Genomic DNA, 14,411 nt, shown 5'->3' on the forward strand with positions numbered 1-14,411 from the left:
CCCTAGAACATTTACTGCTAGGCTGCAAGGAATCGACTATATGATTAAGTAAACAAAGCTGAATAATAATTATATATTGGAGGTTATTATAGGATATAAGATATACTTAATATAACATCCAACAATTTTTTATAAGGAATTATCCTGAACTTGGTGCACTCTGTCAGTGCTGCATTTCTCATCACTCACCATCTTGCCCAACAATAATATATAGATTTTTAACTAAAGCAGATTACAAGCACCATTTTACAGTATTCAGCATTACACAGAGGTGTGAGTCTACAACCTGAGTGTTCCTGAGAGGTCTACATTTATAGACCTTGTTATAATTTATAATCACACTGAACAATTGTACGCAGCTATAAGGACATTTGTATGTGCCATTAACGTACAATATTACAACAATTACAACTTCTCCTGTATTAATACACTGCCTTTTACTGTATTTTCACTCATGATCTGTTTATACACCAGCCTACTTTTGTGTTTATTAATGTATTTGTCAACAACTATTAGTTGGTTAGTAGTTATTAATCAACACTCATATCTGCTTAAAACTACATAATTAAACCATTAAACCGTTAAAGAGGAACTTAAAAAGTGTTGCCAATTACTGTTTATGCTTGCCCGCCCCCCTTTGGGGCACCTGTCTTTCCCTCCTTTTCTAACTTGTAATTAAGGCTGTGTGTGTTGGTAGATGATCACGCCTGAATTAAAGAGCTCATGATTTGTGAACATGTGCGCATATCCTGACAGGGATGTGGAGAACAACTACGCTTGGCAATTAGCCCACCTCACACACTCCTCTATGTTTGGTCTGCCGGTCCACAACAAAACTGTCTCAATAAAAACAGTCCGCAGAGCAAAAATATGTTGGATATCCCTGATTTAAATCATAGCAAAAGCTTGAAAGGATTAACAGAGCAATGAGCATTTATTGCAGCCAAGTTAAATGCAACCCAACCAAGCATGTTGACATTATTATGTCTACTGAGAACATCCTAATAGTAATATAAATGGAACATAGAGAGACACACTCACACATTTACACAGGACATATTTACACAGGTACTTCAAACACACACTCTCTCACACAAACAAACATGTAGTCAAAAACGTATGGGGGAGAAGTCGCAATGGAAGTGGCTGTGAATCTCTCGAGGGCTGTCATACTCAATCTTGACACAAGGGGGCACTGGAGGGCTTTCTGGAGAGGCAGGGCTGACCTGAGAAGGCAGCATCCCTGCTGCCTTGGTTGGGGTGATCTCTGCTCTGAGGCGAGAGGGCCGCAGGGTGGACACAGGAGGGAGGACGGTGGTGGTGCTGTTGCTGGTGGTGTGTGTATGGGTGTGTGATGAGCGCTGGGAGGTAGCATGTGAGGGCCCGTGGTCCCCCCGTGTGAAGAATGAAGGGGGAGGCAGTGGGGTGGAGGAGGGCGGCTGGTGGTCTCGAGCACCTCCCAAGCCGGCGGGGTACGCTGGTGGGCACTGAGTACGCTGGTGGATGGCTGGTTGACTGTACATGTTACCCCACGGGTACGACTGGTACGTTGTGATCCCACCTGGAAGGAAACACACAGATTCAAACCAAGATGTGACAATTGAGTTTTATTGGAAGGAATTTGGCTCAGGAGCAGAGCAAAACCTCTGTGGTAGCGCTTCCCCAACCTGCAGCCATCATCCTGCTCCACCATTCTCATCTGCCAATCTCTGTATCTTTGCCAATGTGCTCGAACATTTCATATTCAATAAACACTTTCACTAAGGCGTCCTGGTGTCTGAGTGGTTAAGATGTATACCATGTAATTGAAACTTTCCAGGTTTGATTTCAGCCAGGGACCTTTGTTGCTTTCCTTCCCTCTCTCTCCCCTTGTTTACTGTTAGCTCTAATACTCTCAATAAAATTAAATGCCAAAATAAATTTAAATAACACTTATATTTGCATGTCAGTTAACAATGTGGTCTTTGCTTGAGGGCTGACTGAGTAGTAGCAGAGTAGGAAGAGTTTTTTTAGTGCATTCAAGTCCAGAAGTAAAAGTCTTTATTATCGGAACAGACAATATTAGGTGACTAAGCAGTTAGGGCACTTCCAAGACTTGGATGGATATTAAACTCTTCCAGCTGAATCATCAGAATAAAAGATGGACAACCACGTCAGAAAATATCTGGGGTTTTATTTTAAAAAAAAAGGTCAAAAGGTACAAGACTGTGTTCATTAAAACTTACGAAGAGAAGTCCACTCAGAAAGACCAAATTGCTTAAAAATTAAGCTGTTGAACCTTAAAATAATGCATTGTAGAAATATGATAATACGTTCAGCAGGTTAAATCAATTCATTTTAGTATTCTGGGATGATTTTGGATTAATTGTGTAGTATTTTATTCCTTATTCTATGAACTGCAACAACGAAGCTTCTGGTTTTGCTACATATCTAATTTGCACCTCCGACTTCTCGACTGTAAAACAAGTTCATGGGTTTCATAGTACATTGAGCCTTTTAATATACCACACTGGTGATCGTGATTTCTCTGAAACTGACTTAAAATCACAAACATAAATAATAGCCTAGTAGGGTTAAATTTAAAAACACTCTTGTTGAGAAACATTGAGTTTACAATTAATAGAAAAATGGAATTAGGAATTTATAGTTATTTATCATGCCTAAAGTAAATAATGCAGCCATTTGCTCCTTTTTCATTCAGGTGTTGTAAAACAAATCCACACAAAGAAATATGACCATTAAAAGTGGGTTATTTATAGAGACAGGTGATTTATTGTCTCTTATTTATAGATATCTAAATATCTAATCATTTATTTATTTTGCGATGGTGTAAGATTATATTGTCGGATTTTACATATTTTTGTTGCATCTGTCTTGTAACATTTTGGGACCATGTTCTTACTTTTTCATGTAAACCCCTCGACTGCCATATTTTTGTGGCTCTATAAATAAATTAAATCAAACCTCATCCCAGTGACTCACCATGATGACCGGCCGACTGCAGCAGGATTTGTCCTGCGTTCTGGGACTGGAAGTAGGCGTGGCCTCCAGTGGAGTAGGTCACCCTCCCAGTGGAGTTTCCTCCAGGGCCAAAGGTCAGGTAAGAGGTAGGGTTGGAATCTGGAGGGTTTGGGGTGAGGTAGGAGGAGGGGGTGAGGTAGGCCATTCGGGGCATGGATGCTTGAGGTTGGTGCTGGGGCTGGTTGGTGGGGTAGGAGGTCTGGAGCTGGTAGGGGAGAGTGTTGTTCTGCTGGCTTGAGGTCAGATAGTCGAGCTTCTCCCCAAAGTCAAATAGAGAGCTGAGAAAAATAAAAAGAACAATTTTCCATAAATATATAGTGTGTTACTACAGAGATCCATCAGTCTTAAACTGTTCAGATACTTCTTTATATCTCTCATCCAGTGCATCTGTCTTTTCAATCACTCTGTTCTAAAAGTAGTGGGCAAGAAGTTACTTGAGGGTTTGTTCGGTGAAGGCTGAAAACTGCTGTGCTAGCAAAGAAGTAACAGGACTTTCAAAACGACTGACATTATCTTTATCCACAAAAGGAGGGCCAACAGGAGTTTGGGAACCTTTCATGTATGGAATGATTCAGACAGTCACATAGTTGTCATCACAGCACCCTCTTAAGGCTTCAGAGCATCCAAATTACAACAAGACTTAAGGGCTGATCACACAGACTCAAAAGCTGGGACAGCAATAGGCCGCTATTAATTGTGAATGGGACCTAGTGTTGTAATCCACTCCCGCCAGCTGAGCTAAAGAGGTTTCAATCTCAATTTGGTGCAAATGTCCTCTGACACAAAGGAAGCAACAATCAGCAAGAGCCAATTGGTGAGCTAGCACCAGCATGGTAACATGCTCACAATGACAATGCTAACATACTTTCAGTTAAAGGTTTTCCATGCTCACCATCTTAGAGATCTCAGTAGTGTTGCATGTGTATCAAATTTAATCTCGATATCTATCAGATAGTTAAGTAATATTTCACTTAATGCCTCATGGTGGTACTAGAGGAAAAGTCAGGGGGTCACAAAGGTTTCATCCATCTAATTGTTGTTTGATTAGGTATTTGAGTCTGGACCAAAGTGGAGGACTAACCAAACACCATGCCATCCAGAGAGATGCATTATAAAACAAACATTTTCTAATTTAGCAATACTATTTGATAAGATTTGCTGCTGCCAAACTAATACAATGGAGGTGAGTGTAGTGAAAATAACATTTACACTGTTAGAGACAAAATGTCCCAGTTACTCTACAGAAAACACTCAGCCAATTTAAAAAGAACAATTATTTTTGTTGAAAGTATTTCAAATGAAAATATGTTATAGTTGTAATGTGGGTGAACTGAAGCTTTAAGTCTCCTAGCAGCAGGACTGAAAAATACATTGATATTCATTGTTTGTTTTCGTATTGTCTTGCATTTGGGGATTTTTTTGGTGCTGTGATACATAATTGTAGTCTAACAAACAAACATAATTTTGTACAAAGCAATTACTAACAGAGACATCTCTCAGCATGATTTCTGAAATATTTCAGAGCACCAAACTGACTCCCCACTATTATAGGCGCTGTCTGAGGCATCATTATATCAGTATTTCACAGGATCCCTGCTCGTGTCTGCAGCCTGCCAACCCTCTGTCCTCCTGTCATCTCATGTACTCGTTGTTCCTGTTCAAATCATCTTCTAGTATTCATGTCACAGTCAGCTGTGAGCTGAGCTGACCTGGAGTCTGTCTGTAGAGACTGCATGTCACGATGGGCCAAGGAGGAGCCACCCTCCACAGCATCCAGGAACAGAGGTGGAGTGTGAGCCAGGGTGTTAAGGAGAGGTGGAGTGGGGTTGGCGGAGTTGTAGGTCGTTGTGAAAAGGGGGAGACTGGCCCGCCGCAGTGGGGGAGGGCTGTGCATGGGGCGGGGGTGGTACTCTGCTAACCCCCCCTGTGATGAAAGCTGATGCTGGCCCCCATCGCTCACTCTGGATTGACCTTGGAGATGACACATAGGGATTAAACACTGAGATTAAAGATATACTGTACTTTGGTTTTGGGGGAATTTTAATAGCTCAACATGCAGGGTGACGTTCTACTGAGTTTAAACCTAGCAGAAGTCAATTCACGGATTCCTACAGTATGAAGATAAAGTTTCTCTTAAATAAGGAAAATACAGACTGATGGTCCAACTACAAACTGAGAGTTAGGTAGTTATAAAGCTGCTCATTTCACTATTAATAATAAACTGAGATCAAACTTCCCACTACTTTTGGTTTGAAGATTATGAATTATGCTCTTTGATGCCTCCAGTAGGACCTCTTAGTTCGCCTAGTAGGCATTCAGACCAAAGAGCCCTGCATTTAGCACAGGGTGCACAGCGGCACTATGAAACAGGATTTTACAACTCCTGAAACTTGTAAAAAAAATTTAACCAATTTCAAATCTTTGCTGGTCAATGTTTTTGCATCCCAAGTGTGGCAACACAGAGCTCTCATTAGCCTCATTTCCACTTCATGGTACGGCTCTGCTCGGCTCACTTCTGCTACCATGTACTTGATTTTGTTATCCACTGCAGATATAATCCTCTCGGTTTAGGTGGGATTCTTAACTGATCGTCATAGCAACGCCACATTACATGGTTCAGCACTGCTCTTCAATGTGACACAAACACAGAAGGATGTCCCCTGTCATGCTAGTGATGATTCTCTCTGACCCATCAGTGGTCAGCAGTATTTTAACTGCACTTTTTAGTCTCGACTTTTGATACCAAGATACCAGATACTATACCCAACGTTTGCCAGTGAAAAAACAAAAATGACCATTAAAATTACAGTTCCAAGAGAGATGAGCCATACCAAGCAGTGGAAAAGAGGCAATTGAAATGAATGAAGGAGCTGTCTTTTTGAAAACTCTGAACACAACATTAGGCTGTGTACAAGCAACAACAAAACAATTATAATTGTTAGGATTATTTGTAATTACTACTATTTGTAATGTAAAAATTATTAATATGTTTAATTATTAGAAATTGTGAATGTTGGGCCTCTGAGCAAAGATTATTAAACCCTACTACTTTTTTTAAAAATTGTATGAATGTAATGTGGATATGAACACCTGGGCTGTTGAGACTGGCCAGCAGGTTGCTGTAGGAGGGCAGAGTCTGGTTGGACAGGGTGGGGAAAGAAGGTGCTGCAGGGGTGAGCTGGGGCAGCTTGGTAGCATAGTGACCAGAAAAAGAGGGACCACCCATACTGAAAAAGAAAAAAAACTATTCTAACAATGAATTATACAACAAATTAAGCAGAAATACAAGTAATTTGCACCATGTGAGGACAAAAAACAACAAAAACACATAAGGATGATACTGTAATACCTGTTGGGTGCCAGTGTAGGCAGGGTGGGATTTATTTGTTGATGGAGGGGGCTGCTGCTGCTGCATCCAGCTCTACTCTGTCTGTGTTCAACTTTTGCTGTGATGGAGCGCTCCACTTTCCTCCACTTAGCCCTGCGGTTCTGAAACCAGACCTGGGACACACACAAAAAATGCAGGAGACAATAAAAATGGATATAAGGAAAAAGAAGAAGGTGTCAAGAAATTGGAAGGTCATGGAAACAATAGGTGAATGAAGGGAATGAACTCAACCTTATTCCCTGTTTGGTAACAGCGAACTCTTTCTTCTAGGAGCTTCATCACCAAATAAGCAATGTAAAGGAGTCATAAGGGAAAAAGATTCAAAGAGGAAAACGGCTGTCTAACCATAATTCTTTGAGGTGTGACACCAACTGAAGCAGCAATGACTTTCCTCTTCTCTGCGTCAGGATAATGGTCCTTCTGGAACAAGGCCTCTAAATGCTCTAACTGATCTGCACGCATACGCACATGCACACAAACACACACACCAAAAGCAGGTCAACTATTTGCTTAGTCAAATCTGAACACACATGAACAATATGACAGTTTGTTTACCAGTACTGTAGAGTGTGCGTGTCTTCTTCTTCGGTGCAGGTGGCAGCAGGCAGCTGTCCACAGTCTCTAACCCCGACAGCAGAGAGAAGTTCAGGGCCCGGCCTCGACCCCTGGTGCTGTAGCGGATGGAGCGCCGGGTAGAGTAGACCTGGGTTATCTCCATCTGCCATGAACCAGACAAACATTACCTCAGCACTCAGTCAAATTCTGTTAAATGTTCACTGTTTTTTTTTATTTTCTCATTGTAAAGTTTCAATAATCACATTTCTTTAAAGCTGAACACAATTTTTGAAGAAGAAAAAAAGTGGACCAAAAGAAATTTGTTGTTTCAGGACTTAAAAGACCAATTAAGTCATTTCCAGTTTTGTCTTTGCACCTCTTGTGACACTGATAGACTCTAGGGCTGAAGGTAATGGTTTGTTGCATCATCAACATCATTGTTGTTATTATTTTTGAATTGATACATTAATTGTTTGGTCTATTAATGTCAGAAAATATAGAAAAATGCCCATTGCGATTTCCCCGATCACCAAGGTAATGTCTTAAGATTGCTTCATTTGTCTGTCTACAAACCAAAGATATTCAATTTACCATAAATTTAAAAAATCTATTATCAAAATAACTCATTTCTTGTCAGTCTTGTCATAGCTCTACTATATATCAGTGCTCTCTAATCAGAGGATTTGCTTGCTCTTGCTCAACTTCTCTGATTGGTTATATATATATATATATATATATATATATATATATATATATATATAATTTCATGGTTAAATCAAAAGATTTGACACAGTTTGACCAAATCAAATTCTGCGTGTGCTTGTTCCAATGCTTCAAGGAAGCTCTTTCACCAGCTGATATCACGCTACACCACACTGAGCCAAATGCTCAAATCCAGGAAGCTAGTTTCACAGCTGCATCATTAATATTGCAAGAGATTGTAGGTGTGCATCATTTCATACACACTATACTGTAATTAAACACAACAAATTAGTTACCTGGAGATCTTCACTAGAATATGCAAAAGTGTCTGTTGGGCTGAAGCAAGGCTGCACGATATGGTAAAAAAAAAAAAAATCATATTGCGATTATTTTGACAGATTTTGTGATTGCAATATGATTCATGAATAGTGGGAATTATGATGATGAATGATACCGATAATGTTCAGTTTTCTAACCCTGTCAGGCGTAATATGTTACGGGACTGCATCATATTCAGAGCTGTTCCTAATACTCTGCCTGCCTCATGTTTTTAAACAGGGAGACAAAGAAACCAAACAACCTCAATCTAGTGCAGTCGAGTACAGCATCACATTTAAATATGACCTCAATAATAAACATATAATTTAATTTATACGTATCCAACAGTGTCACCAAAAATGAATTACAAACTCCATAAAGGTGGAATTTATGGCAGAGCTGTTGAACTCCAACCTTAAAGCCACTAAGAGGGGAAACTCCACCAATTGCACACATCAAAGTCTTCGGTTTGCTCCAGAGGGAGCTGAGCAAAATCTTGTGGATTTATTCAGTTGGGATTGAAAACTGTCAGTTTTTAAATGAAAAACACCTGCGGGTGTCGAGTTAGAAAGAAGTGAAGCTTACCAGACCTCTGTAGCCCACTCCTCAACTCTGCTTGAGGCTAGCAGCTTGAAGCTACAACAGCCATTACCAGCATAACCACACCTGGATCTCCAACTGAACTGTCAGCGGCCGTTATAGGTAACGTAGGCACCAGGTTTTGACAAGGAAGAAGAATGTGTAGATAAAAGAGAGATGATGTCTGGTCCTTTTTTATAGACTGCCCATCATTATTCTGACAATGTTATAGGAGTGCAATGCTAAATGCTAGTTTAGTTTAGCATTGCACTCATATAACAGGTGGAGTAAATGGGGGAAAGTGTGTTATTGAGTTAATAAGTTCAGGTACAATAGTGGTTTGCAAACAGTGGGGGTCTATTCTCACCTCGAGAGGCTGTGGACCCTGCTGGGGGAGACTGTGAGGCAGAAGGGGGCTGTGAGGCCTTTTTGTCCCGTGGGGCTGAGGAGGTGCAGGTTGGATGGGGACTGGAGGTTGGGAGGAGTACAGCAGGGGAACAGGAACTGGGGGGCAATACAACCCTGTCCCCCCACAACCCAGATAGACGGGATCAGACAGGTCGCAGCTGTTCATCAGTCCAATGGGAGGCTCTGACAGAGTCGAGCTCTCCTCTGAGCTCACCACTAACACCTCCTGCTTCTTTTCCTCCTCAAACCACTCACTGACATCTTTTAAACCTCTCCTGTTTCTCACCCGCTCACTTTGTTTCTTTCCTCGCCTCTTCCTACTCTTTTTCTTCTCATCTCTCTCTTCTAGACCTTTTGGTTCTTTGTCCTCTTGCTTATCAGCAATTGTTTCCTCGTTGTTCTCAATCTTGTCGTCCATCTGCACCTCCTGTGCTTCCTCCGCTGCCAGCCTACTCTCTAACTTCACCTGCTCCTCCTCTTCTCCCTCTGTCACCATCAGTTCCTTTTCTGACACAACTTTTTTTTCTCTCTCCTCCTCCTTCTCTTCTCGCCCTGTCTCTTTATCCTCCCTCTGATTAAACACTTCCTCCTCTCCTTCACTCCTCCTCATACTCCCTTGGTTGTTCTTTGTTTCCAAATCCTCCAGTTCCTCACACAGAAGGCTTGGACAGTCTGCAACAGAGTGAAGTGAGAGGTTGGTTTATTTAACTTTTGTCGAGGTTCTGTGAAGTGTGTGAACCATTTTCACTGATACGTGGCAAGTTGTGGTCAGTTATCAGCCTATAATCCAAACTTGGAGAGACCTCTACATGGTTCTGTAATCTGAACCAGAAAGCTGCAGCCACGATTTACACGGACAGCTGACCTTAAATCACCAAATTAGCTTCCAGTATGCACTCAAATTGACTTTAAGGCTCTTCATCTGCCTTGTGCTCCATCATAAGTTGGATATGTTTAAAATATATGAACCACTCAAACCTCTGAGGTCCTCTGACTCTTGTATTCTTAGCAGGTAAATAAATCTGTTAGGCTATGAGTTAAGTGTTTCTGGTTTGTCACAAACAATAAGAATTACAACTGCTCTAATAATGAGTATCTGTTGACATATGTTGATTTCTTTAACACAATATAATAACATGTATAGCATATATGCCCCCCCTTAAACATAGCTACCACTTCCACTAGTCTTCTGCACCTTTTGGGAGTCACGGAGTATATTATAGAGCTGTGACTTTAGATTTTTCTTGAATAGTTTTCATCAGTGCCCATTGAAATTTTCCTCACAGCCAAAGCTGACTTTTCAAAATGCTTGTTTTGTCCAACCAGCTGTCCAAAAACCAACAGATGTTCAGTTTACTACCACAGAAAAACAAAGAACTGCAGCAAATATTCAAATTAAGAAGCTGGAAGGAGAAAGATGTGGCCATTAATGCTTTAAAAAAAAATTATAAAACAATTATCAAAATGGTTTTAACTTATTTGTCAATTGAGTAATAAATTAATCATTAATTGTTTCAGCTCTATTCAGACTAGGTCGAGTCTAAAAGTAACTAAAACAATTATAGAAAATCTAGTTAACTGAGTAAATTAAACCATTTCATGAGGTATGTACTCATGTTTTCACACATTTCATTTGATATTTCAAGATATATTTTATTCCATTTCACACAACTTTAGTGATTTGAACACGCTCAGATTCAGAGCTGGTTATTGAAGGTGCATACACTGTCAGAAATAACTTGATAATGTTGGAGGAGATGTGTTCTTCCCTATCTCCTGAGTAATGCGGTGACCTGCAGGTTGAATAATACCCGATACACGTCATCCTCAGGAGGAGCTGCAGTGACTTAATTAGTGTCCCAGCTGTGCAAAGCGCCTCGTGCCACCTCACCTGACCGTTAATTAACTCTGAACGGCTAGCTGCAGCTAAACTAGCTAACCTGTCCCCGTCTGCAAACACCGGGTCGTGAATGTTAATAGCAATATTTTTTTTTTTTTATTCTTAATTTGTCTCTGAGGAGCTGAGCAGCAGCGCGGGGGGGAGCAGCGCCTCACAGGAAAGATTATGAGCTTTAAATACATACAGGAAAGTTTTTTTGAAAAGTCTTTTCAAAGTTTGCAAAGTGACACAGACGTTGAGTGGACTAAAAAGTCATAAAACAATTAAATGTCAGCCTGAACGTCCTTACCAAAATCTTCAGTTAAATCACAGTCTTCGTCCATTTTCGTCAGTCGAAACCAATAAACTTGCGCTAATAATCAATTAAGCCACGTTGAGTCACGAAGCGAATTGCTCCTGCACTGGAGGCTAATGAGGTTGATTGATTGATTACCTCCCCCCACCCCTCCCCCCGGCAGTGTGACGGAGAATTATCGCGTGAAGGGTGAAACGGAGGCAGCCAATCAGTGACGAGAACAGGTCCAATCACAACCTGTTGATGCGGTCACTTACTGACACGTGATCATTTTTGCCATCAATTTACAGTATTTAAGAGAAAATTTATAGTTTTTATTTACTTAATATGACTTAATTTATTTATTTGTTATTTTGGACAATTTTTCTATTTAGAAATCAACATTTATAAGTTGATTATGTCAAACAATACATGGTAAAACATTTTTTTTACAACACAAGACCTTGTAAAAAAGCTTTAAGGGTCTCAGTTATTTATTTTTTTTATCCTTGTGCCCCTGGTGTGTTTATATAGGCCTACACAAGTTATATTGTTAGTTACAAACTTATTATATTAGGGTTTTTTTTTAAAAGAGATAACATAAAAAAGAAGAACATGTAATAGGTCTATGTACTGTATACTCATCAGTGGTCGTAAGTAATTAAGCACATTACTGTACTTAATGAACATTTGAGGTACTATTTCCATTTTATGCTACTTTATTCTTCTACTCCACTACATTTAGCTCCTAGTTACTTATCAGACTAAGTTTTAACATTAAAACATTTAATGAGCTTATAAAAAAGAAGAAGCAGAGAGAGTTCTGATGTCTGTGAGCTGTTAGAAGATCCACTAAAGAAATGTTTCCTGTTTAAACTTCTCTCATGGTTTGGGCAGAGCCATGGCTCAACTAACTGTATATAAAGTTGATCAACTTAAAACTAGCTCCACCTCCAGCAGCTACAACAGTAAAAATGTTCTTATGTATCGATGCATCACTTTTAACAATCTTGTAGTCACACAGGGCCCATTATTTGAGTATTTCTACTTTTGAAACATTAATTACATTTTGCAAACAATACTGCTCTACTTTAACTTAAGTAGAATTTAAAATGCAGGACTTTTACTTGTAATGGAGTATTTTTACATTATGATATTTGCACTTTTATATAAATAAAGAATCTGAATACTTCTTCCACCATTGATATCCATAGTACAGCTGTGGTATTCGGAAGTGAACCTCAATTAACTCCTCATGACTTCCGTGTATCATTATAATGTGCAATAATGATAATAATTCTGATGTGTATACCTCAATGAAATTGCCTATTAGATTATTGCAGTCTTTTTTTTTTGGAAGACTGGCTATAAAAAACAAATATCAATGTTGCCTATAATTAAAAATAATCATATCCCTGTGAGTCATATCACCATTAAATTGGTATGGTGTACTATAGCTTAATAAAATACTAGATTATTATGAAACTTGAGTCCTCTAATGCATTATAATGTGTTCTGGGATTTCAGTGCAGGTTGACTCAACTCTTAAACACTGCAGATTTTTCAGATAATTTATTCAAACGTGTCCCAAAAATGAACCCCAGAAAAAGGAAGTAAAGGCTTTGTGGCTGAAGAGTATCAACACTTTTTGGTTCATGACCCCATAAAACAAAGCAATGTCTACTTACAACCCTTATCACAGGCTGTTCTCCCTTTACTAAGATAAAACGGCCTGAAAAGATAGGAGAAGAAAAAGACAAAAGATTATGCATTAAAATTCATATAAAATCCAAAACCATAAGTTAGTTCAGCTTTACTCTCAATAATCTTGTGACCCCTCAGATTTATCCTGGGAGTCCTTGTGGGGGTCCAGTCCCCCAGATTGGGAACCACTGCTGTAAACTGAGGACAGATAATGCTGATCATTTTATTCCACAAAGGATGTAACAGCTGTTATTCTGCTATTTTCATCCAGCAACTCCCAATCCAAACTATCATGTCAGTGGTGAAAATGCCATGTTAAAATGAAGTAGTTAATAGTAGTAATAGTTGTTCCTCTGTTACCCACCAGATGGGGTGCTGGCTGGACCCCAGACCCTTAAACCTTCTTCTGCCTACCCCAACTCTACTGTTTAGCTTTTACTCCTCTGTTCCACCCCTCCCAAACTGAATATGGCTGACACAAACCCCCACTCATCCTCTGTGTGAGGCTAATTTCCATATCAGCAGTCCACTACCCAAGGCCAGGACAGCTTGTTGTCTGCTCTGGATCCAGGGAAAGGCCATCTGCAGACTCCCTGGTACTCCTCCACATCAGGTGACCTTGGTTTCATCTGGTTTGATGTAAAGAATGTAAACTGGGGCCCCATTTAGAACAATTTTCCTTTCCTGTGTGCTTACAAATCCCCACGGACAATTTATCTAATCACTTCATAAGTACATTTTTATGTGATGACTTAAGAATAATAACATCTCTGGCTGTTCCTCCCTTGAGGGTCTACTGAGTTCAGTAAGTGTAAATGGGCTGTTAAGAGGCACGTATACACAGTAGCTCTGCATACAGGTCTTTCATGTAACGTCACTGGGTCAGAAATGGTATGAAGGCCAAGCTAAAGCTGGTGTGTGATAACACCAGAGCGAGACTTTGTGTCTGCCTGCGAGATCTTTTGAATGTATGTTACTGAAATATGTTCCTATTCTGAGCAGTCTTTTCTTATCCACTGGTTCAGCTCCAGAGTGAACCAACAAACAAACCCTTGGCCTCCAGTTTGAGTTCAGCACCAAGTGGGAGTTGAGTCATAGTCAAGACCAAAGATCAAAAGGTTCAGTTCACCCAAATTACCAAAAAAAAAAAAACATGCTTTTTCCCTTACATCTAACTAGTATCTAGATCTGTACAGTTGCTTGTTGTTGTTTTTGTCCAAGTTTTGAGACATCTATGTCTGAGATTTCTTCCTGCAGCCCAGCAAAGTGGAGAAGAATGGAATTTAATTTGTAAAGCTCACAGCATTGGAAAAATTACATTTAAATAATTCAACAGTCGTGTGCCTTTCCAGCAACAATGTCCTGGTTACTTTGAATAATCCAAAAACCATACTGACAACAGCCTGTTCTCTGGATTACCAAGAATAACCAAAGGCACTATAGCTAGAAAGAGATGTTGCCTGTTTTTAAGATGTTATAAAATGTTATAATAACTGACCCGTAAGTCAGTGAAGTCATATTTATCCATGTAAAAATTTTACAAACTGCAGCTTTAATTAGGG

General features: G+C 39.8%; 1 protein-coding gene across 1 annotated transcript; it reads right to left on the reverse strand.

Annotated features, from left to right (window-relative positions):
- Positions 1 to 791: 791 nt before the first annotated feature.
- On the reverse strand, positions 792 to 11,211 carry LOC127357706 (uncharacterized). The gene is made up of 9 exons (XM_051390066.1): positions 11,161 to 11,211; positions 8,931 to 9,643; positions 6,965 to 7,127; positions 6,755 to 6,861; positions 6,371 to 6,522; positions 6,112 to 6,248; positions 4,731 to 4,992; positions 2,983 to 3,299; positions 792 to 1,561 (listed from the first exon to the last, which is right to left on the reverse strand). The coding sequence occupies exons 1-9, from the start codon at positions 11,192 to 11,194 to the stop codon at positions 1,110 to 1,112; spliced, it is 2,337 nt and encodes a 778-aa protein (XP_051246026.1). The 5' UTR covers positions 11,195 to 11,211; the 3' UTR covers positions 792 to 1,109.
- Between the last annotated feature and the right edge of the window lie 3,200 nt (positions 11,212 to 14,411).

The sequence above is a fragment of the Dicentrarchus labrax genome, unplaced genomic scaffold (assembly GCF_905237075.1).
Source record: "Dicentrarchus labrax unplaced genomic scaffold, dlabrax2021, whole genome shotgun sequence".
NCBI classification, from domain to species: Eukaryota; Metazoa; Chordata; class Actinopteri; family Moronidae; genus Dicentrarchus; species Dicentrarchus labrax.

What these genes read in the sequence shown, in the direction of transcription:
- LOC127357706 (XM_051390066.1), bottom strand. Translation starts at nt 11,194, where the DNA reads ATGGACGAAGACTGTGATTTAACTGAAGATTTTG. An exon ending in GGCCAGTCTCAACAGCCCAG is followed by an intron (nt 4,993 to 6,111) that starts GTGTTCATATCC and finishes GTCATCTCCAAG; the next exon opens with GTCAATCCAGAGTGAGCGAT. An exon ending in GCAGTCGGCCGGTCATCATG is followed by an intron (nt 1,562 to 2,982) that starts GTGAGTCACTGG and finishes GTTTCCTTCCAG; the next exon opens with GTGGGATCACAACGTACCAG.